The sequence below is a fragment of the Carcharodon carcharias genome, chromosome 20 (assembly GCF_017639515.1).
Source record: "Carcharodon carcharias isolate sCarCar2 chromosome 20, sCarCar2.pri, whole genome shotgun sequence".
Classification (NCBI taxonomy): Eukaryota; Metazoa; Chordata; class Chondrichthyes; order Lamniformes; family Lamnidae; genus Carcharodon; species Carcharodon carcharias.
In genome coordinates this window covers 98,791,276-98,817,468 of record NC_054486.1, presented here as the reverse complement: position 1 = coordinate 98,817,468, position 26,193 = coordinate 98,791,276, and the positions used below count along the sequence as shown (strand labels likewise).

The following is a 26,193-nucleotide window of genomic DNA, read 5'->3' as shown; positions in this document are numbered from 1 at the left end:
GGGGGCGGAAACCAAGACATAGCACTCACAAACATAAGTTTAAGGCACCATGAGCACAAAAGGAACTGTTCACGGGTGATATTCTGTTGTGTAAGGTTTTGTTTATGTTTTCTGGTCTGGGAATTAAGACCAGAGAAGGTGATGTTAATTTTTTTGGATTGTCAAAATGAGATAAATTTTGTTTTGGTCATCATGAACTAAGTATGCTTCACCTTTGTATTTTTTTGGTGCAGGGTGTGTCAGTATGTAATGCTGGACGTGAGTGGCTCTAAACTTTATTGCATAGGCACTGAGTGGACTTTGGGTTCAAATGAAAGAGTCATTTCAGACATTTGAGATGGAGGCGGCAGCCCAGGCATGAGTTGGAAGCAGATCTTTGGCAGCCTAACTGAAGAAGCAATGGATCAAGGTGTCCCTGATGTCCCTGCCTCACCGAAGGATACAGAGGTCTGCCTCCACGTCCTCAGGGTTCTTCTCACTATGCTCTTCTTCTGACTCACTACTGGATTCACCCTCTGTGGCCTGTGGAGCTGCGTCAAGATCCTCTTCCTCCAGTGGCCAGATTGTGGAGAATGCAGCATGCAACCACAATCAGTGACACCTGCTCTGAGGGGTATTGTATTGCTCCCCTGAACGGTCCAGGCATTGGAAGTGTATCTTCAGAAGATCTACGGTCCTCTCTATCACTGCCCTTGTAGAGGCATGATTCTTATTATAACGCTGCTCTGCCTCTGTTCTTGGATGGCAGAGAGGTATTATAAGCCATCATTTCAATGGAGAGCCCTTGTCACCCAGCAGCCATCCATCCAGTCGGGCTGGAGCATTGAATAGCATTGGCAGCTGGGAGTGATTCAGGATATAAGTGTCATGGGAGTTGCCAGGGTACGGTGTGCAGACTCGCAAAATCTGTGTCCTGAGGTCACACACGATCTGGATGGTCGAGTGTTGAACGAAGGCACCTTGAGATGTGTGCCGTCAATTGCACCCTGGATGCAGGGGGAACCCAGCAATCGCTGCAAATCCTCTGGCTCGCTCAGCCTGGCTGGTCTCGTCCAAACGGAAATGAATAATTGTCATTACCCGCCTGAACAGAGCTTCTGTCACCAGCTTGATGCAACTGTGGACAGTTGATTGGGGCACTCCACAAAGATCTCCCACTGACCCTTGGAAAGAGCCGGAGGCAAAGAAGTTGTGGATCACTGTGACCTTCAGAGCCACTAGCATAGGGTTTCCACTCACAGAGTTGGAGGTGATCTCAGGCTCAATCATCGGACAAATGGAGGTCACAGTCTCCTTGGAGAGGTGTAGACTTCTTCGACATTGCACCTCAGACCGCCTGTAAATGCTGGCAGCAGGATAGTGGCATCTTCTGTGGCCCCTTCCGCCTTGGACTGCCTGCTGGCCCTGCGCCCCTTGTGCTTGCGTCTCTCCTTCCACAGGTCGCTTCCCTGGAGGCTGTATTGGGACTCCTGTCCTCTTCTTCCTTCTGCCCCTCTCTTCCTCCTCAGAGGAGATGCCACCAGTGGAGACCACAACACCCATTACCAGGGTAATGGAAGGCTGTCTGTTAGCTGGAAGGGTCCACATGGTCAAAATTCTCCGGGAGCTTTGAAGACACCAATGAGTCCTGAAGCAAAGCCTAGAAATGCTAAGACTAAAGCTCAGAACGGAGATGAAGCTGTCAAGTTCAAATAAGCAACCAGCAGCAAACTATCTCCTAAACTCCTCACTACTCACACTGGCAATGCTGCTGAACTTTTTTATCCCACCCTTGGATGCAGTTTTGCAAAATGCGGGCTGCCCGCCTGCCCGTGCAACAAATGCGAAATCGCATGGGCAACATAAAGTTGGCTTCAGTTGGGTTTTTAATGGCCTTAGGCAGCCTCTTAATTGATGACGGGCGCGGCTCCAACTCCCGCATATACCCACTGACCTGAAGATTGCGCATGTGCGGGATGACGTCGGGACGTTTGCTCGACCTCTTCTCGTGCTATTTTATGCCCGATCAGGTCAGGAGTGTGCCCACCTGTGTGGCATAACATTCTGCCCTAAGTATTGCACATCTAATCTCTGCTTGCAGATTGACTATAAATCATGGGAATAATACATTACATCCCCTTAAAGTAGCACTCACATCGTATCACACTGTTCAGGGACCAAAATGGCACCCAATGGATGCACACGCACTTCTGTCGTGAATTGAGGAGAACACCATCTTGGTGAGGACTTTAATATCTGCAAAGCATATGTCCAACAGAAATATGCAGAGTAGGCAGATCGTGATAGCAATCACCATGCAATCTGAATTTAGAAGTGCCATTTTGGAGCCCAATAGACAGCTAACATCCTCTTATTCTCGCACAGCTACATATGCAATAAGTAGCAGGAAGGACCCCCCACTCGCACAATTTAAAGACATTGACTACTTACAAGGCAGATGCTGGTTGATTTCTTCTGACTGTCACCATGATTATGCACGTGTGTGGTGCTTTCCACAGTACTTTCAAGTTGAAAAGTGTTCAGGTGCTGAAGGATTTTTTCCTGATGACATGGCTTCAGCATAGATCAGTTGTTCCCAGACTAGGGGCCAGTAACAGGCATTTCCCTTGGAAAAAGCATGATTGAGATAATGAACAGGGGCCTTGCAAAGCAGGGAATCTCCAAGGAGGGTGAGGAGAAGGGCTCATAGCAGGAGACCATATCTGCCCAAGGCATTCAGGAAGCAATTCTCCTACCTGAACCTCAGCAAGGAACAATGTATGAGTCGTCTGCACTTCAATGAGGTCCTCACTGAAATCTGTCACTTGTGCAGCCACAATTGCAATATCAGAACAGGGTCAAAGAACACTTTGTCAGAGGCTGTGAATGTGACCTGGTGATGAACTACATGCACCTGGATCCTTCCAGTTTTGTCTTTAGGAGCCTTCTGTCTCATGAGATGGTGGTTTGTGCTTTGGTGGTCAACTTCACCTGCTGTAGCTCAGGAGCTTCACAGCCATTATGGCATCAGTGTGAACTTGCATGCAGCAAGCTGAATTTGCATGAGAGCAATCTGAGCTTCCAATGCAGCACTCAGATGTTGGTTGGCTGCTGTTGGTGCTGCAAGAAAAGTTGCAATGTTGGCCATCACAGGCTACACGATTGGATCCATAAATGTGTGAATGGAGTTGGCCACCACTTCCATGCTGAAAAGGCTGGGTTCGTAGCTCTGTGTGAAGCCCTGTGCTAAGTTTATGCTGAACTCCCCCATGTTTGACATTGAATGCAGGTTTTCTGGTGGGCTTCCCAATGCACCAAGCATTTTTGTTCTGTATACCCACCAGTGTTCCTCTGTAGGCTGTCCCATCAAAGTCTTCATCTGCGTCCTCTTCAGCAGCGAGCTGACACCTGCAGTATCCTTGCTCCTTGCCTTGACAGTGGCGTGCTTGTGTCCGATGTTTCATCACATGCAGATCCCACCTTTACTCTATCCTCTACGATATGCCAAGTGCCAGAATCTGAGTTGTTGGTCTGCAAGTGTGAAACTAAATAATGGAGCTCTGTCTCCACTATCTTGTTGGTGTTCCTGCATGGCCTGGCCTGTGCTAGGCACAAGCGTGAGGCTGTGGTGAAGTAGTGGAGAGGTTGGCGGAGGGATTAAGTAGTACATGCATACACCATCTGCAGCTTGTAAATCAGAAAAGTTTGTGGGACAAGGAGGAAGTGGAATGTCATAAAGAGTGTTAGGTATGAGGATACAGTCATCTTCGACAGTTTCAGCCCCGCTGTTGATCACGGTCTTAGCAATGGTGGTTCCAACAATGGCCAACACTGTCTCCTTCATGGGGGTTAGGAGATGCAGGCATGTCCACCCCCCTCCGGTTAGCTCCAGTTAGCTGTTGTGTGCCAGTGCATGTCGTGCAATCTTGGATGATGTGGCTGGCATAGTTGGATAGCTTTCATGGGTGAATAGTTTGTGCAAGGTGTTAGATATTGCTGTGAGGCTTACAGCAGTGCTAAGTATGTGACAGTGAGGTGAAACTATGGGCTGAATTTTACGCAGGTGGGGAGGGGCAGGGTGGACCACTTGCCCCCCTCCCCCACCACCCCCAAGAATGAAAGTTGGCCAGCAACCGACACAGCAGAAAGAACTCTGCCCTGCAATCATGCTGCCGGGGAGCTAAACTTGGTAATAATGTGACTTCCACCCCTCAGTGGGAGGAAGGCCTGGTCTTGAGAGATTGGCTGGCAGCTCCAGCAGTCCCAGCAGCACCAGAGCTCAATAGTGGATGCTGTTGAGGCTGCGAGGAGAAGCAAGAAGAGCAATTGCTGCTGGGGACAGGTAAGTCCCAAGCTTTTAGAGCAGGGAGGGATCTGAGAGCCCTGGGAGGGAAGAGAGTGGGTGGGAGACCAGACTTTGGAGGACAGGTGGCGAGGAATGAAGAGGGCGCTGACAAGTTGGGGTGGTGCCCCCAATACACACAGGGGACCCACTGAATGATGTGCCACCCCTTCCTTCCTGCCCTTGCTCAACCCAGCCTAAAAAAACATACTGCCCATTCCTGCTCACCTGCCCATGCCAACTGTATTATGGGTTGGGCAGCATGATATCCTGGTCAATTGGCTTGGGATCAAGCTCAAAGGACCTTTAATTATTTATTTAAATATGGCAGGCAGACAGTGAATTTCAGCACGCACCCACCTAATGAATCCTGTGGGACAGCTTGGGGATGGGCAGGAAGAAGGCGGGCTGGACACCCTTTATATTTTATGTCCCTCCCTCCTGAAAATATGTCTGGTGGGGTGCCTTTAAATCCAGCCCCATTAATGTTAACTATGAGGCTTCATTGATAGAGATGTTTGGTAGGTGAGTAATGAGGGTGTGGTCAATTCAGCAGTTGCTGAGGCTAATGGTGTAGTTGGTAGGATATGGCATTTAAAGATGTATTCACTGAGGTCATTGAACCACATGTGGCACTGCATCCAAGTCTTCATGATTCCTGGCATTGACCTCCATGGCTATATTTTCCCACTGCTTTTTGACCATGTGCCTGGAAGGTCCCTTGCAGGCACAGGACATCATTCCTTCTCTCCACCAAAGCCTCCAGGGCAGCATCCAATAACCTTGGTGCCTGGTCTCTCCAACAGTGTGTCAATCTTCATGGTTTCTCAGAACAGATTCACTTCCTACATGTCTCTATGTTTCTCAATAACATAAGATGTTATGATCTCCATAGGGACCAATAACTTAGATAAGATATTTGAAATTCAGTGACAGACTGAAAAGATCACACAAGATTTCAAGTTTAGGGCTTATACTTTTTTTTTTGGCAATTTATACTTTAAGCTGCAGAAAATATCCAATGTGTGACTGTTAAATGACTGACAATAATACGCATGGTTATAATTTGTTCCTTAAGTGGGCACTTTATTCTCTTGGAACCTGTCCAAAGCTATTTTCCACTCCCGATGGCCTTCATCCCCTTTCTCTTTCCCAGTTGGGTAACTTCTAATCCTTGAACTGACTTTCACTGCTAGGGTTTCCCTAGAGATTTCCTCCCTCTGCTCAAAGCTAGGGAAATCTTCTCACAAATTTGGTTTCTTTAATCTGAATATGAGCTTGCATCTGCCTTCCGTGTATTGAATAATAATGACAGCATTTTCTCTGCTTGAGATGCAGGAATGGCTATCTCTATCTCTCTGTTCTTTCTCTCTCAGGTTCTTGCCAACTGACTTGTCTCTGTGGGTTTCAGGGATACCCTAGAAAAAACATATGTTACGATGGCTTGTTATGGACATTTCCTTCTTAAAGTCCATTCCCATGGCAATATGAATCACATGGGCCTTGTATCCAGATAGAAAGGCTAGTTAGCTATCCTCTAGACCCCCAACTCCATTCTATCTATGAATTAAATAGACAGTTTAGAGTATAACCATTGACAAAACTGACGTTCCTAACACCTCCCTTTAAGACTTGGAGACTAACACTCTAACCACAGTTAACACAGATGCTCTTGCCATTGTCTACAGGACTGAATATCTTGCACCTTCTTCCATGCAAAACAATCTGCCCCAACCCCCAACCCCCCCGAACCTCATGAGCCCTTAACAACTGTGCCACCCAAGATTGTTGTCAGGCAGATTTCAGAAAAGGCCACCTACATTTCTCCATTTTATCTTAAATTAAGGGGACAGTCTCAAAACTTATAAACTTCGTACTTGTAATAAAAAACAACACATAGAAACAGGAGTAGATCATTCAGCCCATCAAGCCTACTCTGTGATTCAATAAGATTATGGTTGATCTATTGTAGCCTCAATTCCACATTCCTGCCTGCGCCCCTACTTCATTAACCCCTGATTTCTTTATAGACTAAAAATCTGTCTAATTCAGCAGTGCATGTATTCAAAAACCCAGCCTTCACTGCTCTCTGGGATAGAGAATTCCAAACATTAACAACCCACTGAAAGAAATTTCTCCTCATCCTTATATTAATTGGGAGACCCCTTATTTTGAAACTGTGGCCCCTAGTTCTAGATTTCCCTATGACGGGAAATATACTCTCATCATCTACCATGGCAACACCCCTCAGAATCTTAAATTTCAATAAAATCACCTCTCATTCTTCTAAATTTCATTGAGTATCGGCCCAACCTGCTTAATTATTCCTCATAAACCAACCTCTTCATCCAAGGAATCAAGCCAGTATACCTTCTCTGAGCTGCCTCCATTGTGAGTATATCCTCCCTTACATAATCAGCAAACAGTACTCCAAGTGCGGTCTCACCAATGCCCTGTACAATTATAGCATGACTTCCCTGCTTTCATATGCAATTTCCCCATGCAATAAATGCAAACATTCCATTCGTCTTTCTAATCATTTGCTGTACCTGCATACTAACTTATTGTGATTCTTAGATAAGGACACTCAGATCCTTGTGTATTGCAGCGTTCTGTAATTTCTTTTCATTTAAATATCATTTTGCTTTTTCAATTCTTCCACCAAAGTGAACAACTTCACATTTTCCCAAATTATACTCCATCAGTCAAAATTTTGCTCACTCACTTAAACCATCTACATCCCTTTCCAGACTCTTTGTGTTCTCCTCACAATTTGCTTCCCAACCCATTTTTGTATCAGCAGCAAATTTGGCTACAATACACTCTGTCCTTTCATGTAAATCATAGTTGTGGCCCCAATACTGATCCCTGTGGCATCCCACTAGTTACAGTTTGCCAACTTGAAAATGACCCATATATCCAGATTCTCTGCTTCCTGTCCATTTGTCAGTTCCTTATCCATGTTGATACATTAACCACAATACCATCTTGTGTAGTAAACCTTTATGTGATAAATTATCGAATGTCTTTTGTAAATCCAAATGCATTACACTACATGGGACATAAAGCCTGTGGAGAAGCTAGGTAACTTGGATTGCAGCTTCCAGATTTTCACGTTTAACTGTGTGTGTGTGCGTACTCCAGAAGTTGCTATCTGTGTTTACCCATGACAATAGAATGCTTTGCCTGAAAGTGTGATGGAAAACAGATTCAATGGAGTCATTCAAAAGGGAATTGAATAAACACTTGAAGGGTATAATGCCATTGATTTGGAAAAAAATGCAACGGGATAGGACTAAATGGATAGCTTGACTAAAGAGCTAGAGTGGAGTAATATATTGAATGGCCCCCTTCTGTATTGTACTATTCTATTGTACTATGACAATGGAGCACCAAAATCTTCACTATTATTCTTAATGCAAAATCTGGCTGTAATGTTTACTCTTATAGTATTACAGTGTCATCCGCTGACTGGTTCTTTATTCTGTTTAAAGTGTATCTATCATTTAACAAATGTCTCGCATTTTCTGGGAGACCAGGGATTAAAGGAACAGGTGAACTAGTCTTGAGTGCATGAAGCGTTAATGGAAATGAAAATCAGAAGAGACATAAAATGGACTGTAGTACACTATGGCCAACAAAGTCAAAATCTACCCCTTAGTATTTACATGGCATTTACATTTAATATGGGCATTGAATAATTAATATCTTACCCGATGTTCTGGAAGGACAGAAGGCACACTGCAAGCCCCAGGCCTCTCCATACAAGCAGCAGCATTCAGTGTAGGTTGTTGATCTGGTCCTTAAAGGTTTGCTACAGATGTCATCCTCAGTCACACCCTGCCAGCATATATCCAGATATGTATCTACCTCTTCAGAGTCAACTAAAGAACAGAATTAATATCAATAAGGTTATCTTCAAAACAAGTAAAAATCTTTTTTCAGGTTACTATTGGACACACAAAAAAATATAAAGGCAAATCTTGTGAGGTTCCATACTTCGAGGCTTTGTATGTGCAGGCGATGTCAGAATAATGTGGTGTGCTGCCTGGAATTTTCCATCCATTGATTTAAATGGAAAGCAAACCACAGCCAACACACTTGTTAAACCATATGTAGATAAACTGTCCCAGCCCAATGACAGCTGTGTTCAGGGCAGCCCAATTTTAATATACATAGGAACTAATGCTTGTTTCAGGTACAGGTCCTGGGAGCTTTTTTGATGTCTATAGCACCATGGTGAGAGGTGCACTTCCAGCTCAGACTGTGATTGTGGATTGACCTGAAAGAAGTACAGTAAGAAAAATTTGTAATTTCTTTAAAATATCCAGGGAATCTAATTGTCTTAGAGAATGTTTAAAAAGGCCTTTTAAGAGTTTGCATTGTAAAAGGATCAACTGTAATTTCATAGATAATAAGAAATACTGGCCCATGTGATTTGGCAATCCTTGACCTGGAAGCAGTACCATCAGGAAGTTAAGATGGAAGCCATGTGGCCAGACACAAAGGAGAGCTCCGGACAAGGGAGAGCTGCAGCAGAGTGGAGAACAGAGAAGGCATACTTACAAGGAACTATGTGTATGTATAAGACACTTGTACAGGACAGAAAACCAAAGATAGGGTTAGAGCACAGATTGTGACTTGGATAATTCTGCAGCTATGCTTCAGTTTTGTCGGAACCAACCAGACTATTTAACAAGATTTATTAAAGGATTCAGATAAAGGAATCTCGTTGAATCTATGCCATCAAGTCTATTGTGAACCTAGCTAAGGAGGTTCTACAGGAGTGTGCTGTTTGAGTGATGACCATCTCCGGGGACCTCAGATGGAATACGGCTACCGGTGAATGTGACACGAGGGCCAAATCAATTGAGGCTGAGTTATATAACTTTGGAACTGTACATGGTGCCATATGTCTGTGGGGAGTAATGCGGGTGCTCATGGTTGTGTAAGACATATCTTTGTTGTACCAACTATTTAAAGTGGAATTTACCTTTTTAATTGAAGTATCGTTTGCCTTTTAATTCATGTGTATTTTGTGTCGGTTCTGATTCATGTTAAGCTACAAAAACTGGAATCTTGTTGGTAATTTCTTCAGTTGGGGGCCATTCAATAAATTTGGTTATTTTGGTTTACAGAACCTCCACGGGGATTGTAACACTTGCAAAAAATATGCAGTGTCATTAAATTTTTAGGCCACGATGTCAGCTATAGTTACTGTTAATGTGAGGCAACAATCAATCACATGTTGGATATTCTCCACATAAGATAGGAATAATTTGGTGTGTCGAACTAGAAGGCTTCAATGCAAAACAACTTCTTTATCCCATGCTGGATGATTGTATAGTGCTATTCCTTTCACGTACTTTCTAACTTGAAAATCTTATGTCTGCACAGATTTCCTGTCTATAAACCATAACTTTCTGTTTTGTCACACTTCTGTGCCAACTATTTCCATTGTAAATTCCAATGCCCACATTTACAATAGAAGCTACCTATGTAAAAATGTCAGCAGAGGCTTAGTTATTAGCTGTCTTACCTTTGAGTTAGAAAGCTGTAGGTTGAAGTTCCACTTCAAAGCACAAGAATCTAGCTGATATTCTAGCACAGCACTCCAGTGCAGTACTGAGGATTTGGTATCCTGCTGGAGGTGCCGTCTTTTAGATAAGATAGTAAACTGAAGCTCTGTCTGCCCTCTTGTATGGAAATAAAAGATGCTATGGTACTATTTCAGAGAAGAGCAAGGGAGTTATCCCCATATCTCTGAATCACAACATTAAAAGCAGGTCTGTCCACAAGCATGACCCAGACCTCCCTGTCACTTGCCATTTCAACATTCCACCCTGCTCTCATGCCCACATGTCCATCCTTGGCCTGCTGCAATGTTCCAGTGAAGCTCAATGCAAACTGGAGGAACAGCACCTCATCTTCCGACAAGGCACTTTACAGCCTTCCGGATTGAATATTGAGCTCAACAACTTTAGATCATGAACTCTCTCCTCTCTCCTCCATCCCCACCCCCTTTCTGATGCCCCTTTTTCCAATAATTTATATATACTTTTCTTTTCCCACCTATTTCCATTATTTTTAAATGTATTTCCATCCATTGTTTTACCTCTACCTTTTAGCCTATTTCTATCCCTTACCCCCACCCCACCCCCACTAGGGCTATCTGTACCTTGCTCATCCTGCTTTCTACCCTTAATGTCACCATTAGCACATATCTTAGCTAATGTCACCACCGTCAACACCTCTTTGTCCTTTTGTCTATAACATCTTTTGGCAATCTCCACCTACTCTGGCCCTCTATCCAGCTCTACCTGTCCCATATAAAAATAGGAAAAAAATGTATGATTTTAAGATGGGGTAAGCATTAGGTTTGCATGTCTTGGTGCAATTAACTGACCCTCTAACATCATCATTTCACCTGATGACTGTATTTGGACCTGACTCCCCCATGTGTAACAACATAGGAGGCAGAACAACACATTAAAAAAATCATGCACTGGGGGCACAAGCCTTATTTCCTGTTGTCACAATTTCTCAGTCAAAATTTACTACTGTAAATTGCTCTCAATATTCTCTTAATCAATTTTGCTGTCAACTGCCCCAATATAGTTGCAGACTTTGGCAATTAGGTGGCTCTGTGGATCAAGTTTCTGAAGTTTTTCTTCCAACTTGATCATCATTTTGTCTATCAGAAAAATTTAAGTTCATCAACTGACAATGGGCAATGTTACATCATATCCATAAGCTTCTCAATGTTTTGAACTGGTTTGTTCAAGGAAGCTCAGTTGTTATTTTGTTAAATGCAAACATATTAATTGGTACAAAAACAGAAACAGAAATACCTGGAAAAACTCAGCAGGTCTGGCAGCATCGGTATTAATTGGTACAGTCTATTACAGTTCTCTTAATTCTATTCCTCTCCACAAATGCTGCTAGGCCTGCTGAGTAATTCCAGCATTTTCTGTTGTCATTTCAGATTTCCAGCAGCTGCAATATTTTACTTAAGAAGAAACTGTACCTGCTTTGTTATTGACCCTGGATTTTATAGTTGAAAATCAATTCTCAGCAGAAGAATAGCAAAGTGAGCTGCCTAATTTGAAGAGAATTAGCACAGGCAGGATTTAATGCAGTCTGTCACAGCAGGAATCATGGCGGCTGGACCCGCTTAATTGTGGAAGAAGCCCTGCGTCTGTCCTCCGCTGATTAAGTCGGAGGGTGGAAGGGGTTGATGTGGGATTCCCAGCTGCTAGCGGTGGGATATCAATTAGATTCATAAATGTGCCAATTGACACCCATTACCCCTGAGCCCACTAAAATTTAGTGGTGGCTCAATGATTAAATGGGGCTGCACGGCTTTCCTGCGCCTCCTGAAGACTGCCCATCAAAACTTAGCAGCCACTCAGTGCTTGATCGTGGTAGCTGACATCAGGAAGTGGGGACTGCTGAAAGACACAACCCTGCCCTTGCCTTTGATCCCCTGCACCTCCTTTTCCTGTGACCTCCTCCCTGTGATCCCATCCTGCCATCACTCGCCTTTGGCTTGAGGTCCCTTGGCAATCCTAGGCCTCTGGTGGGTGCATTGCTGGCAGTTTCCACCACTCCCAGTGGTACTGATGTGGAATGGAGAGCTGCTAACCTCTGACTGGCTGACAGCTCTCAGTGGTAGGGAACTTCTATCGCTGGGGTCCTGAATCCTGGGGAAGACACAACAGTGACCACTTAACTGCCTGGATGAAGAGCCCTTAATACTGTTGGGCCTCTTCCATGGAACTGAAGGGGATCTCCATTGGCCGGAATAAATCCATCCCCATATCTTATATTCTTTGCTTAATTCTGTTACCTCTAAATTACCTTTTCTGCTCCACCCTATAACCACTGAATTACATCTTTTTGTCCCCTATGTGCCTTCCCAACTAAGATGTCAGACAGGCAACTTCTTCCCAAACCTTTGCCAATATTGCTCTAGAATCAGTATTTAGAAAGGATGTGAGAAAGATTGAGTTGAGTGTCCACAGCTCAATGTCCAAGATAAGGAGCTTGGTAGAAAACAATTCCTTCCCTGTGGAACAGTACCTGCTTCCTCTCCACGATGACACATTTTAAGACCCCAAACTCAATGTATGAAAAATGCAAAAGCAAACCAATCAACCCCTAGCATAGTATACATCACAACATTTCAACTGGTTACCCTTGACAGCTCAGTGAAGTTTGCGGGTTCAATCTCTGACGTTAGCTGATGTCATCAGGGTTGCTAATATTGCTTTAGATTTCTCCGGAATTGAAGGAAGAAAAAATCAGCCAATGAACCTGTGCATAGACGGGAACTTCAAGTGAAGAGGATTGGTCTTGGCTGTGGTATTATCTATGGCTGAATGACTGCGCAGATCAAATTAAGAACGGGGTTGTAGAGAGCTGTCAATTTTGATGGAAGGTGGGTTGGGGGAGGGATTCCCTTAAATTTCTAGCAACTTTGAACAAATTTATAATTATCAATGCATTACAAATAGCAAGAGAACTTATATTTACCCCCTGATTCTGTGCCATTTATACATCTTTTACGGGTTACATCCAGTGTAAGTGGTGGGCTGCAGAAACAATTAAAAGATCCTGGTGTATTGACACACTCTCCATTCACACAAGTATTTTCATCCTGACACTCATCAATATCTAAAGAAATGATGACAAGAAAAGAGAAGAAATATATTATTCCTTTAGATTGATACATCAACATTTACTTATCTCTACAAGTTACTTAGCACCTTGCCCAGGTGATAATGATTACTGAAAATCATTTATGTAATTGTCTTTTGGCTGCAAATCTTTTCTTCACATTATTGTGATGAAAGTATAGAATGCAGGGGCAAGAAGTGTTATGTGCGAATAATGTAAGTGCATTCTTCCAAATTTGACTTTTTTTTGTAACTTTACCTTCAAAACACACAGAAAACGTGTTATTAAAATGGAATGCTTTAAAAATGGGTGGCCAACTTAGTGCTTATGTGTTTCCAGCAGGGGGCAGCACTCACAGACCGCAGTACAGGTGCACAATCTGTGATTTTCAACTCATAATGAATGGATGAAAAAATTACAGATTATACACCCATCAGTTAACACCATGTGCTATCAATGAGTGTTCATTCCCACTAGATTTGTGGAATCAACATTGGTATTTAACATAGAGTTTATATTACTTAGGGAGCTTGTATGTTAGCTTATAAAAGGGAACAATCATTTACTGCATGTTCATTGGACACACTCAGTTTTAAATAAACATACATTTGTAGGCACACATCACTATAATAACGTTAATAGCTCAAACTTACCTACACATTCCAGCCTCACATTGTCATAGTAAAATCCTGTGCCACAGTAACAGGCATAGTCACCTATATTATTTACACAATGCCCATTCTTGCAGATTTCTGATCCAAACATTGTACATTCATCTGCATCTACAGGTGGGGAAAAGGACACGACTTTAGAGGCATTGGTCTAAAATTTCCAGTTCTGGTGAAGTTCAGACCTGAATGACTAGTAATGAGTACAAAGCTATCCAGAGGTGTAAGTCAACCAACAAAGTGTTATAGCCAAAGTTTGACAGCAAATTTGTATTATCAGAAAATAAGTATTACAGGAGTTCAAGCGGCCTGTGGGGGTGGGCACAGTAATTTTTTCACATGTTCTGCAATAATCTCCCATTTTGAGCCCTATGTGAGCTTTGAGTTCAGTAGGAAGACCAATTCTGAGTTTGGCTTACTGTTTGACAAAGTGAAAGAAGCTTTGATTTGTAGGAGGCTGTGAAATAACTTGATCAGTGAATGCTTGGTGTTGACATTGGGTTCCCAGAAATGTGACACTGATCTGGATTTTATGGGGTGCCTGCACCCCACCCTGCCCCTCACTGGGAAAAAAATCAGAGAGGGGAGGCAATCAAATGGCGGCAACTCTCTGGTTCCAGCAGCACCACCAGTGGTTGTTAATTGGCTACTTAAGGGCTTCAACTGGCCCACAGGCAGGAGGGCCTCCTGATGCCCAGCACTGGAAAAATAGCTGCAGGGGCAGGGGCAGGCAGGTAGGCAGTGGGCATGGTACCTACGGCATTTTACGGGCCTCTTGCCTGCAAACCTGCTGTTGAGGGGGCCATAAAATCCAGCTTATTACTCAATTTTACAGTACTAATATTTGTTGCATGCATTTATACAGAACTTCATTTAAAAGAGCAGTTGCTGTCAAATCAATCCATCTGGGCTGTTTCAAGACTCACCTCCATAGTTTTGTGATCCAAAGCTAAAAGAACCAATCTGAAATGGAATGAATCCTTTGCCATCTGGACAAATTTCATTATATTCATCTGAATTAAAGCAAAGGGAATAATTACTAATGATTCAAATTCAGTTTTGACTTATTATAGTAGTAGCCTTTGAAAACAAATAAATGGTCTGAATAATGATTTGATCAGACATCAAGATAATTGATTGTTTCACTGTCCTGTTGTCACATTAAAATGGGATGGCGGGAATCCTGTTTGCTGGTTCTAGATACCCACCCCGCCCCCAACCCTGTGGGAATTCTTGGTGTCAATTTGAATAAAATGGGCCTACATTACTTTGGGATATCTGAGGACACCTGCTTGGTGTTAGGGTTTGGTCACTTTCCTTAACACAGTTGCAGTTTTATTCCCTTGTGCCCAACAACCATAAGAAAACTAACCTTTATAAATTTGTTGGGTCCTTATTCCACCACCTAGCAATACTCCACATCAATTTCATGCAGGTATATATAGTACATAGGGGTGCCAAAGGTAGAACTGGAGGGGCTTCAGCTGGACCATATCATCTCACCAGTCCTATCTCCTTCTCTGTTTTCAGCTGCACACGGGTACATGCAAGATGCATCCGTGGTACCCACGGACACATTTTGAAAGTGGTGGTGATTGAACACTGGGTAATTATATCCTGCATCTTCAGCAGATTGCTTTTATAAGTATTTCATTGCCCTATAATGAAGTATTGTTGAACATATACATCGACTTGATCATTCTATAGCAGCTATCCTCACAAGAGTGGCTCTTCTTTCATTTCCTGTGTGTTATCTGGGGTAATTTACCATTATCAAGTTGGGATGTGCACTGCTCCTTGCAGCTATCCTGGTTATGGATCATGTATCCCAATTTGCCAATTCGGACTCTGAACTATTTGGCTATTCCAATATATATTTGGTTGATTTAAAAAATCTCATTAAAATAACCTTCCTCTTTTCACATGCCTTTGCCTCAAAGAGTGAACTGTCTTTCTTATTCGGACCTTGTGGCTTTTGGCTTACCTATTGTTAGTTTAGTCTTTTTCAGTAGAAGTAAACAGTACAGTAAAAGTAAACAACCAGAGAAACTAATTTTGTGGCTCTTCACTTAGTATATGATCAATGTCTTTAATCTTCCTAAACCTCTTTCCTGAACACTCCATACCTCTGTACATTGTATACCTCTGGGGTAAGTCACGTTTCTGACATTCTCACTACACAATAGTTCCCTATCATCTAACAGCCTTCAGTATGAGATTTACTTTCTTTTTTGGACCCCCATCTCTGTCTGTTACTGGGGTCTAGCTATTCTTTACGTCCTGCATATGCTGAAAAATGTGTGTACCAAGCACTACAATTATGAAGGGTTTTAAAATTGTACACTTTTATAGAGTAAGAAGACACTATTAAACTCTAGCAGGGAAGTTGGTAACCAGAGGGCACAGGTTTAAGATAATTGGCAAAAGAACCAGAGAGGAGGAACCAGAAAAGAAATTCAAACATTTTTTTTTTACGCAGCAAGTTATTAAGGTCAGGAAAGCACTCCCTGATGGGATGGTGGAAGCTGATTCAGTAGTAACTTTCAAAAGAACACTGGATAGACACTTGAAGGAAATAATTACAAGGCTACAGGGAAATTGCAGGGTAGTGGGACTAATTGAATTGCTCTTTCAAAGAGTTGGCACAGACATAACGGCTGGGATTTTCCAGTCCTTCCGACAGCTGGAATCGTTGCAGGCAGGACGGAAAATTTGATGGACCAGCCAAAGGTCCACTAACTTCAGGTGAGAATTTCTGTGGGACTGGAAAATTCTAGCCAATGGGCTGTACGGCCTCCTTCGGTGCTGTATAATTCTATGATTAGGCCAGAATTACAATAGCACAGATACCTTGGAGGGTTGTTGGGCTGGGGAAACTTTAAAAGCAGGGTAGGGCGAGGCCATGGAGGGATTTGAAAATAAGCATAAGAATTTTGAAATTGAATCATTGCTTAACCAGTGTAGGTCAGCGAACACAGAGAGGGTGGTTGACTGAGACTTGGTGTGAGTTACAGCAATGGGTAACAGAGTTTCAGCAATTCAGTAGCTTCCTGGTCATTGTTACTGATGCTTGCTTTTTAATCTAATTTTATTTAATTGATTGAATTTAAATTTCCCAATTGCCTTCATGGGATTCAAACTCATGGATCATTAGTCCAGATCTTTGGATTACTAGTCCAGTAACATAGCCACTGTGCTACTGTACCCGACAATTTGAATTTAGTATATTTTTCAAATATTTTTTGTCAAACTAAAGAGGTCAGGTGAAAACGTTCAGATGACATTATCAATATACTTCCTATACCCAATTTTACATTGTCTGACAAATTAAATACTCGTACAGGTAACTCACTTCGAGCAGCAACAGCTGCAACCTATCAGAGAAATTCTACGTTAGATGGAACGCAGCCAAAAAACATAAATTATAAACAATGAATGTTAGATGGATTCTGAAAGTAACTCTAATAAGGTCTTTATTATCTTGTAATCACAAGTTTGTAGAGAAAAGTACCTAAAGACATCTACTTTTAGCTGTAATTTGAAGTTAAATCATACTGAATAGGAATTGTAATGTGATATTCCAAAAAGAAAGCGAAAATCCTAGACCTGCCTCCTGTCAAAACATTTTGTTAACTGTTCTCAATGTGGCAAAATATTGTAACTTATGTCTGATACTACATTCAACATTCTTTGCTCCATCCAAATACTTATGCTTTCAGAAATTAACTTTTTTTTCCTTAACATCTGTTAACTGGTCCTTTTATTAATATTAACATCTTTCAATACCAAACTCCTTTTGGGGTGGGGGGGAGAAGGAGAGCATTTCTTCATTAACATTCTTCAACAAAAGATTTATTGTGGTTATTTTTTTCCATACATGTTCATAACATTATTCAGTTGGTGAACAAAGGAGGTGAATAAAATTGCATCAGTAGCTATTTTGAAAATAATCAATTATTTTCACAAACCATAAAGTGTTGTAGTAGAATATAGCCCCTCCTGTTTACCATGCTGTCTTTGACCATATCAAAATTGTTTTATAATGAATGTGAGCATAATAAGGCAACATCTTACGTGGCAAAGGAACAACTAATGAAAGAGTTGATTCTCCTATGGTGGGACAGGTGGGAGAATGCTCTGGGATTGCTGTGTACCAGTACACTGAGACTGTGAAGAACTAACCTTGCCAAGTTCAGGATTGGTCAACTCATTTGAGTAATTTAATTGTGTTCCTTGTATATAGAAAGGATTACTCTGGCACTTTGTTGGAACTTTGCTGGAACTGGTTGAAACTCTGTTTACATGGGTAAGCAGATTTCTGATACACTTGCAGCAAAATTACAGTGATGGACCAGCAACAGCTGTGAGGAAATTCTCAGCCTGTGTCTATAGTGCTTCAGCTGAATCAATTGGCTGGCAAAGGGGATAGTTTCTAATGCGCGACCAAACACTTGTAGGCTTAATTACAACATCAAAATTCCATGACAAATTTGCAAGCTGTGCAGCCATCTCCTCACACAAGACGAAATTCAGGCCAGTCATTGCCATACATCTCTTGTTATACTGTGTCTTGATTTAAATGTGAAAGCCACCTATAAACATACAGACAAAACCTGCAGTGGTGGGAATCTTACAATCCTACATCACTCACCATGAAAGTATTGTGCTGCAAAACTGTCAACAAGAAGAACACAGACAGTCTGGTGAATGAATGCAAGGCGACCTCCTGTCATCCCACAGGGTGATTTCTTCAAGTTAATTCACTTAGTACTATGCTGACATATCTGTCCTGTTGTAGCATGACACTGCTACTGTTGTATTGACATTGCTACTACATGCTCATTTCTCATTCTTCACATGCCCAATGATGTTACTGGCACTAGGAACAAGTAGGAATTTACTCATCAAATAAGCATCTGCCAAGTGCTCTTCAGCACAAAAGCACCAGCACAAAAACTTCAGGGGTAGAATCGTCTCAGATTTGTACTAAATGCGGTAGTGGATGGGAAAAAGGACATTTTACCCACTGGCTGCAATGGCGGCTTTTCATGCTGTATCATCACAATCCTGCCTCATTAATTATGCATTCCCAGGAAAAACGTCATTTCAATGTTGCAGGCTATCACCTTGCCGCTTCATCATGCCAGGTGCCATATTTTAAGTGCAGCAATGTGCACACCTCTTAATGCTTCCAGCCCACAACTGCTGCAAAGAAGACATGGCCCCAAAAGGCAAGAAGACTGCAGTCTCCCAGTTTAATGACAAGTCCCTAGGAACTGTGGAGGCTCACTGTGATGTCCTCTACACCTGCTCTGGATGCAGAATGGGCAGCAACATCACCAATCCAGCATGGGAGGCGGTGGTAGCAGTGGTCAGTGCCAATGCCCTGCAAAAGAGGACAGCCACCAGTGCTGCGACAGGATGAATGGTCTTATTCATTCCACCAGGGTTAAATCACTCTTCTTATCATTCTCAACTCATACACTTGCAAACCCATCACACAGTCATAGGGAACTCACATCTCAAGGGACAACTCTCACATACACACACACTCACATTTTTCTCAGGCTCATATCATCTGGAGCTCGCATCCTCATCCCGTCCATGTCTCCACTCATCACACAAACATTCCATGTGGTGCCATGTGTCCTGCTCACATTCCCTCCATCTGTTTTCATGCAGGAGAAGCTGGCTCAAAACAGCAGGGAGAGGTCCCAGACTGGGGAGTGCAGTGGCCCACCATAGGCCCCTCACCCACTTTGAGGAGCATGCCATCGTGCTGACTGGTGAGGATGAGGACTGTGCCTGTGGCGATAGTGAAGTTGGCAGCGAACACCCTCATGAGGATTCTGCACCACATTATCACTCCCTCAACACAGCTGTGGGTGCTCTCTTCCTGCTTTTGACTGTGCTGACATGCACTAATTATTTCTATTTTGGTTCACAGGGAGCTCTGCCAAGGACTCCTCCTCTATTGAAGAGCTGGAATTAAGTGGCCTGGAAGACCTGTGACAGTGCTTACCCACACCCTCCATCAGCGCAGAGACATACATCTCTGATCTAGACCTAGAGCAGGCCTGGGTTCACAATTTGGCGGTCACCGCACAGACACATGTCCGCAGCAGGAAGAGGCAGGTTCAGCCGAACTCCCTGGCACTCAGAGGGCTGCTGGGGGTGAGGCATCTGTGAGATCCAAGTCAGATGAGGGCCTCTGAATTTGGCTATCCAACTGATTCTGGAGATTCAGCAGAAGGCAGGAGAATATCATGCAGGGCTGTTGAAAGCATTCAACAGAGTGGCACGTGAGTCAGAGGAGTACATCTGCCTGTTCTCTGATGAAGCAGTCCCCACATGTTTTTTGTGTATAGAGAATGGGGAGGATGGTGGTCACCATGGAGACACTGGTCCAGCAGAATGCAGGGACACACGCAGTCCTGCACTCCATTGCGGTAGCCATGGATGAGTTCCTGCAGTGGCAATGTGAGAGGGAAAGAGAGCACCTCGATGCACCCCCACTGAACAGTGCCCTCCCTTGCATGTTCACCTGGACATTCCCCCACTTCAGACTCCTTCCCCTCTTGGAACTCCTTCCCCACTTGGGGAACTTCCCTCTTGGAACGCCTTCCCCACTTGGGGAACTTCTTCCCCTCTTGGAATGTCTTCCCCTCTTGGAACTCCTTTACCCCCCAACCACTGGGCTCCCCCCATCCCCTGAACTCCCCTCACCTTAGACCTTCCCCCTTCCTGATGCCTTCCTCCACCCTTACTCCTTGCCCTCTCTGGACTCCTTCCTTCACCAGAATCCTTCCCCTGTCTCGACTCTTTCCCTCCTCCGAACTCCTTCTCTTACACCTACTTCCGCAGTTGCCGTCTCCTCCCTGATACACCCTCATCCCCCCTGTACTCACCTCCCAACACTTTCGTCCCTCCCAAGCTCAACACCCCTGACACCTTCATTCTGCCGCAACCTCACCCCCTCAACACCTCTATGCCCCCCTCCCAACCACACCCCAGTCGACACACCTTCCACTCCCACCCATGGTATGTCTTCCTCTCCCAAACACAGCTGGACCTTCCTCTCCATCCCTTCAACAGTCATCCATTGTAAGCAGACCCTCAATGGTGACTTTCCACCTTCCATGAGCTGCTTCGCGGCAGAGCCATTTCCACGAGAATCCACCCAGCATGCGTTGGACATTCCTCCAGGATCACATTGCTGTCGGGCTCCAGTATCTTCTGCTCCTCGGTTGTCCACGATGTGAGCAAGGCCCTGAAGGTAAGTCTTGATTTCTGCACATTACACTTGTCAAGACTTTTTCTGTACCGGCATGTTTTCCCGCCGACGTGGGCAGGTGATCCAGCATGGAGGGATGATTCTGGCGGGCTGGCCTTATAATAATATGTAGCTGTATTATAATGTAGTTCCTGACGTCTGACAGTGGGAAATGCGGCCCGCCATTGACAGTCAGAACGAACTATTGCACACTGGTTTCACGATGTTGTGAAACTGAATTTTGGCCTTCTCGCTATATTGTCCACTCATGCCCGACACCAGCGGGCACGGAAAATTCTGCCCCAGAAGTCAGGGGGTAGCACCAGGTAGATTAACCAGCAGACCGAGGAGCAGCAACAAAACAACATGAGTGCTAGGGTCAAAGATCCTTCTGCTGCAAGACCCACAGTTTCATATCTTATGGTGGCTGCATACAGAGGGAAATTTAATAATGTGCAGAATTGTTCCATGCAATCTTTTTGAAGTTGTCAGAGCTCATAGATGGAGTGTCAGAGGCTGCAGGAGTGCAAATGTTTTTTGCATAGATTCAGTCCATCATAGAATGAGTGGAAGCTCCATGGGAATTTACTGGCAGCCCTTAATTTTATTTACAGGAACTTCTTACTTATAGTCTCTGGAGACTCATGCAGCAGCTTTGAGAGGACCTTGTTGGCAGATTTTTCACCCCTAATTGTGTTCAAGGATGTTCCCACACAAATTCGTGGTTATATGCAAGAACGCTGAGCAGGCTGGGCATATCGAGCATGGCACAAGGCAGCTTACTCTCAGGGTATTGGCATATACAATCTGGCAGTCTCTCTCAGAGAAGGAGCAATATAGGCAGGAGCCACAGGCCATATTGTACCCCAGCACAAGGAAGACCATTTCCACAGCCATATTAAGAGGATAACAGTGAGGAGCAGCAGGGTATCACCACTACTCCCACTAATGTACAGTATAGACATAGCATAAGAATTTTTAATAGACAACATTACTGTATAGTCTCAGCAACGGTAAGGACACTGATTCACACTCTGAAGGTTTAATGTCTGACAGGGCATTTAATGTTGCATGTGGTAGGAATGATGCACATTAAGGTGCCAGCAAAAACAGCCAGAGTACCATTTTTTATTTATTAACAGGATGTGTGTAATGCTGGCATGGCTACAATTAATACCAAGCTCTAATGCCTAAGAAATTGATAGTCAATCTTCTCTATGAATGGCTACAGTGCTTGTGGTGCTGGTGTTATGTCAGAATACTGTGTGACTTGGAAAGGAACTTGAATGTGATAATGTTCCTACAATGTAGATGACCTTGTCTTTTCTGTTGTAGGTTTTAAAGGGAGGTGAACTTTATCTAACTGGCAGGATTAACTTCATAAGTAGATTGCAGTTCCTTTCAGAAAATGTTGAAATGTTATTAAAGCTAAACTCCAAAATACAACCCAAAAATGGCCTTATTCTATAGCATTCATTGGAAAAATACACCCAGAAGCTCTTAATTTTAATCTTATATTAAATATGGTTTAAACACTCATTGCAGTTAAAACCACCATTTTCAAGGATGAATGCTGAAAGATAACATTAGTTTTAACTTCTAGCACTCCACCACCATCCAGTAGAACACATTTCAACTGACTAATTTGTTAAATACAAGTCCTGAGAATGGTTTTACCTGTGTTGATCATGGGACAAGGGTGAACTTCACAGTTGTCACCCCAGCCAACTCCAACAGTACAGCAGCATTCCTCTTTTGTGATGTTTCGTGATAGCAAATTATCACAGAAGTTTTCATCATTCAGATTATAGTAGCATTCCTTCAAATCTCCCTTTGCAAGTGCTGGCATCCTGGACAATTCTGGCATTATTGCCACTCCTGGTGTTTGCTCTATTGTTTTGGACAGAAAAAGATGTGAAATACAATTAGCCAGGATTAGACCAAACACTTAAGTACATTGCTATTATGCAATATCAATCTGTGTATTCTGCTCACACTCTCTCCATCTGTTTTTGCGCAGGAGAAGCTGGCTCACAACAGGAGGGAGTGGTCCCAGGAGGGGTGGGTGGGGGGGGGGGGGGGGGGGGGGGGGGGGGGTGCGTTTGTGTGTGTGTGTGGGTGTAGCCCACATTAGGCCCCTCACTCACTTTGGGGAGCATGCCATTGCACTGACTGGTGAGGAGGTGGATCGTGCCTGCGGTGACAGTGAGGTCTGTGGAGAAGATCCACATGAGGATCCTGCACCAGATCAACCCTCTCTCAATGCAATTTGAGTGCTCACTCTCCTGTTTTTCACTCTGCTGCCATGCATTAATTATCTCTATTTTTGTTCATAGGGAGCTCTGCCAAGTGACCAATGCCCTCAGCCAGCTTGTGCTTCAGCTCCATTCAGGTCCTCACCTCCAGCCAAGAGGACACCTCCTCCATTGAAGAGCTGGAAATAAGCAGCCTGGAAGATGCACCACAGCGCTAACCCACGTCGTCCACCAGCACAGAGACATACACCTCCGTGGGACCTAGATCTACAGCAGGCTCGGGTTCACAATCTGGTGGTCACCACACAGACACATATCTGCAGAAGGAGGAGGTAGTTTTAGCTGAGCTCCCTGGCATTTGGAGGACTGCTGGGGAAGAGGCATCTGTCAGGCCTGAGTCAGATGACGAGCCTCTGGATTCAGCCTTCTAGCTCATCATGGAGAGTCAGCAGAAGGCGGGAGAATATCACACAGAGCTGTTGGAAGCCCTGAACAGAATGGCATGCGAGTCGCAGGAAGCTGTCCACCTGCTCTCTGATGAAGTGGTGCCTACATGTGCGCATATGGAGGTCTCCATGGGAAGGATGGCGGACGCCATGGAGACCCTGGTTCAGCAGAATGCAGAGATGCGTGCAGACCTGCACTCCATCGCGGTAGCCATGGATGAGTTCCTGCAGTGGCAATGTGAGAGGGAAACAGGGCACTTCGACGTACCCCCAGGTGCTCCTTCCCTTCAAGGAATCAGGCTGGGGCCCTGGGGCACCTGCAGGTTGGAGGAGCAGCACCTGGACACTGTGGATCATCCATTCAGGGATTTCAGAGGTTGTCTGCTCTCTCTGAGTCCCCTTTGCCTGTGACCCCCTTAATCTCATCCTCTTTAGCCACAGAAGGAGCAGCTGGCCCATATGATGTCAACCAAAGCAAGTCGGGGCCGTCAAGGCCTTGGCTCTCCACAGGGCCAAACATTGCATAGAATGTCTCCACCCCTGCAGCTGTCAGGGCAGCACCTAGAAATGGTAGACCTAGAAAAGTTTAAAAATTCTGATCACAAGCGGTTGCACGGGTGAAAATATTTTGTCACTTTATAATCTGAAAATATATTCACTTTCAGTGAAAAATGTGTATTGTTGTCTTTCAGCTTCATTTACAGGCTTCATGAATCCCCCCCCTGTATCCACCCCCCACTAGCAGCTCAGCTGCACACAGCCCAACCAGGAGTGAATCTGGAGGGAGAAGTGTGTGTGTGGCAGGGCCTTTTGGAGCCTCGTGCAAGCACTCTCCCATGCACACGGAGCCTTCATCTACCACACTCATCTCACTGTCCCATGCATTTTCAATGGTGCCTGCTGGGACTCTCTTTCAGTTGTCCATCTGAGCTGACCTGCATCTCGCGCACACACTGATTGCAGTCTCATTCAGCACCTTTTCCCATCCAACATGAGGCTCAGCTCACTTTTGATTTCTGCAAAATTGGGGTTAAGTTTGAGATCAGCTCTCACATCCTTTCTCCTCCCACAGTCAGTCATGTCCTGTCCCCCGTCACAGTCCAGCTCCTGGCATCACCTTCAGCCTCCCCACTGTTACCCTACGCCCTTCTCCTTCAGGAATGTCCAGGTGAACGTGCACATTCCCTACCTTCCTGAAAATCTTATCCTCATTGACCTCCCCGATCTCCTCTTTCCCATCCTCAGGGTCCATCTTTGCCTCCCATGTCCCCAGTGACCACCCTCACCAACTGTTCTACCAATACCGATGCACCCTCACCCTTTCACCCTACTGGCTCCCTGTGCACCCTCTCATACTCATCATTCCATCCTATCATGCCCAGCTGAGTTCAATCTGCAGCAGGCAGTCATTGACTCCATAGACCCCTCTGTTGCACTGGACATTTCACCACTCCCCTAACACCTTCCTCCACCTTTACGACACTTTCGCCCAGCCCCTCCCAACCTCACTTGCTCACTCTGAAGCAGGCCTGAAGCTTCAACGGCAATCATAGAAGATGGTATGAGCCTATGGCGAAATCTGTGAAGTTCTGAGGCCTCAGCGAAATATTATTGGTTCAATATAAAACATGGCACTCTAGGGTGCCCCGCTCCACTTACAGAACAGGCACAAACACATACCGCATCCATTCCTTTCAGCTTCCTTCCCGTACTCCCTTCTCCCCCTTAAGCCTTCCTCCACCCGATACTCCCTCCACCCCCATCACCAAATCCCCTCTGGATTTGCTCCTTCCCTCGGCCACATTACCCCTTCCAAACTCCCTCCGTCACAATTTCCCCCCGCCTTGCACCTACCTTCCCACTTGCACCATTCTCCCCCTTTACACCTTCCCCCCTCTGGACTCCCTCCTCCCCCCTACCCCCCGTACTCCCTCCTCCCCCCAGACACCCTCCTGCCCCCTCCCAATCTCACCGCCACCGACACCTTCGCCCAGTCCCTTCCAACCTCACTCGCTCACTCTGAAGCAGGCCTGAAGCTTCAACAGCAATCATAGAAGATGGTGTGAGCCTATGGCGAAGTCTGTGAAGTTCTGAGGCCTCAGCGAAATTGAAGCTACTGTGTGGAAACCTCCCACCTTCCAAGGGCTGCTTCACAACAGAGTCATGCGCATGAGGATCCATCCACCATGCGATGCACGTGCTCCTCCAGGGTCCAGTAGCTGTAAGGCTTCAGCATCTTCTTCTCCTCGAATATCAGCGATCTGAACAAGGCCCTAAAGGTAAGTTCCAACTTCTGTGCGTCACGCTTGTCCAGATGTGTCCTGGGTCGGCGTGCTTTCCCACTCGCATAATGGTAAATTGGGTCTGGGGGGGTGCTGATTCCGGCCAGGCCTTTTTTTTGTATCCATTAGAGGGACGCAAATCAGATTCACGTCCGGCCTCCAGTGGAATTCGTAATCTGCCATGGCGAACACCATTGGGTGATCCTGCTGTGATTTCATGCCAGCATGAAACTGATTTCTGCCCCCCCCCCACCGAATTCTCTGCGCCC

The 26,193-nt window shown here is 44.6% G+C and overlaps 1 protein-coding gene across 1 annotated transcript in view; it reads right to left on the bottom strand.

Moving 5' to 3' along the window:
• Positions 1-26,193, bottom strand: part of LOC121292264 (latent-transforming growth factor beta-binding protein 2-like) — a 658,547-nt gene that overhangs the window by 22,739 nt on the left and 609,615 nt on the right. Inside the window, exons 31-35 of the mRNA XM_041214068.1 lie at positions 22,619-22,831; positions 14,595-14,681; positions 13,654-13,782; positions 12,857-12,997; positions 8,035-8,205 (exon numbers count right to left, since the gene is read on the bottom strand). Of these exons, the coding sequence (XP_041070002.1) occupies positions 8,035-8,205; positions 12,857-12,997; positions 13,654-13,782; positions 14,595-14,681; positions 22,619-22,831 (741 nt within the window). The remainder of the gene's footprint in view (positions 1-8,034; positions 8,206-12,856; positions 12,998-13,653; positions 13,783-14,594; positions 14,682-22,618; positions 22,832-26,193) is intronic.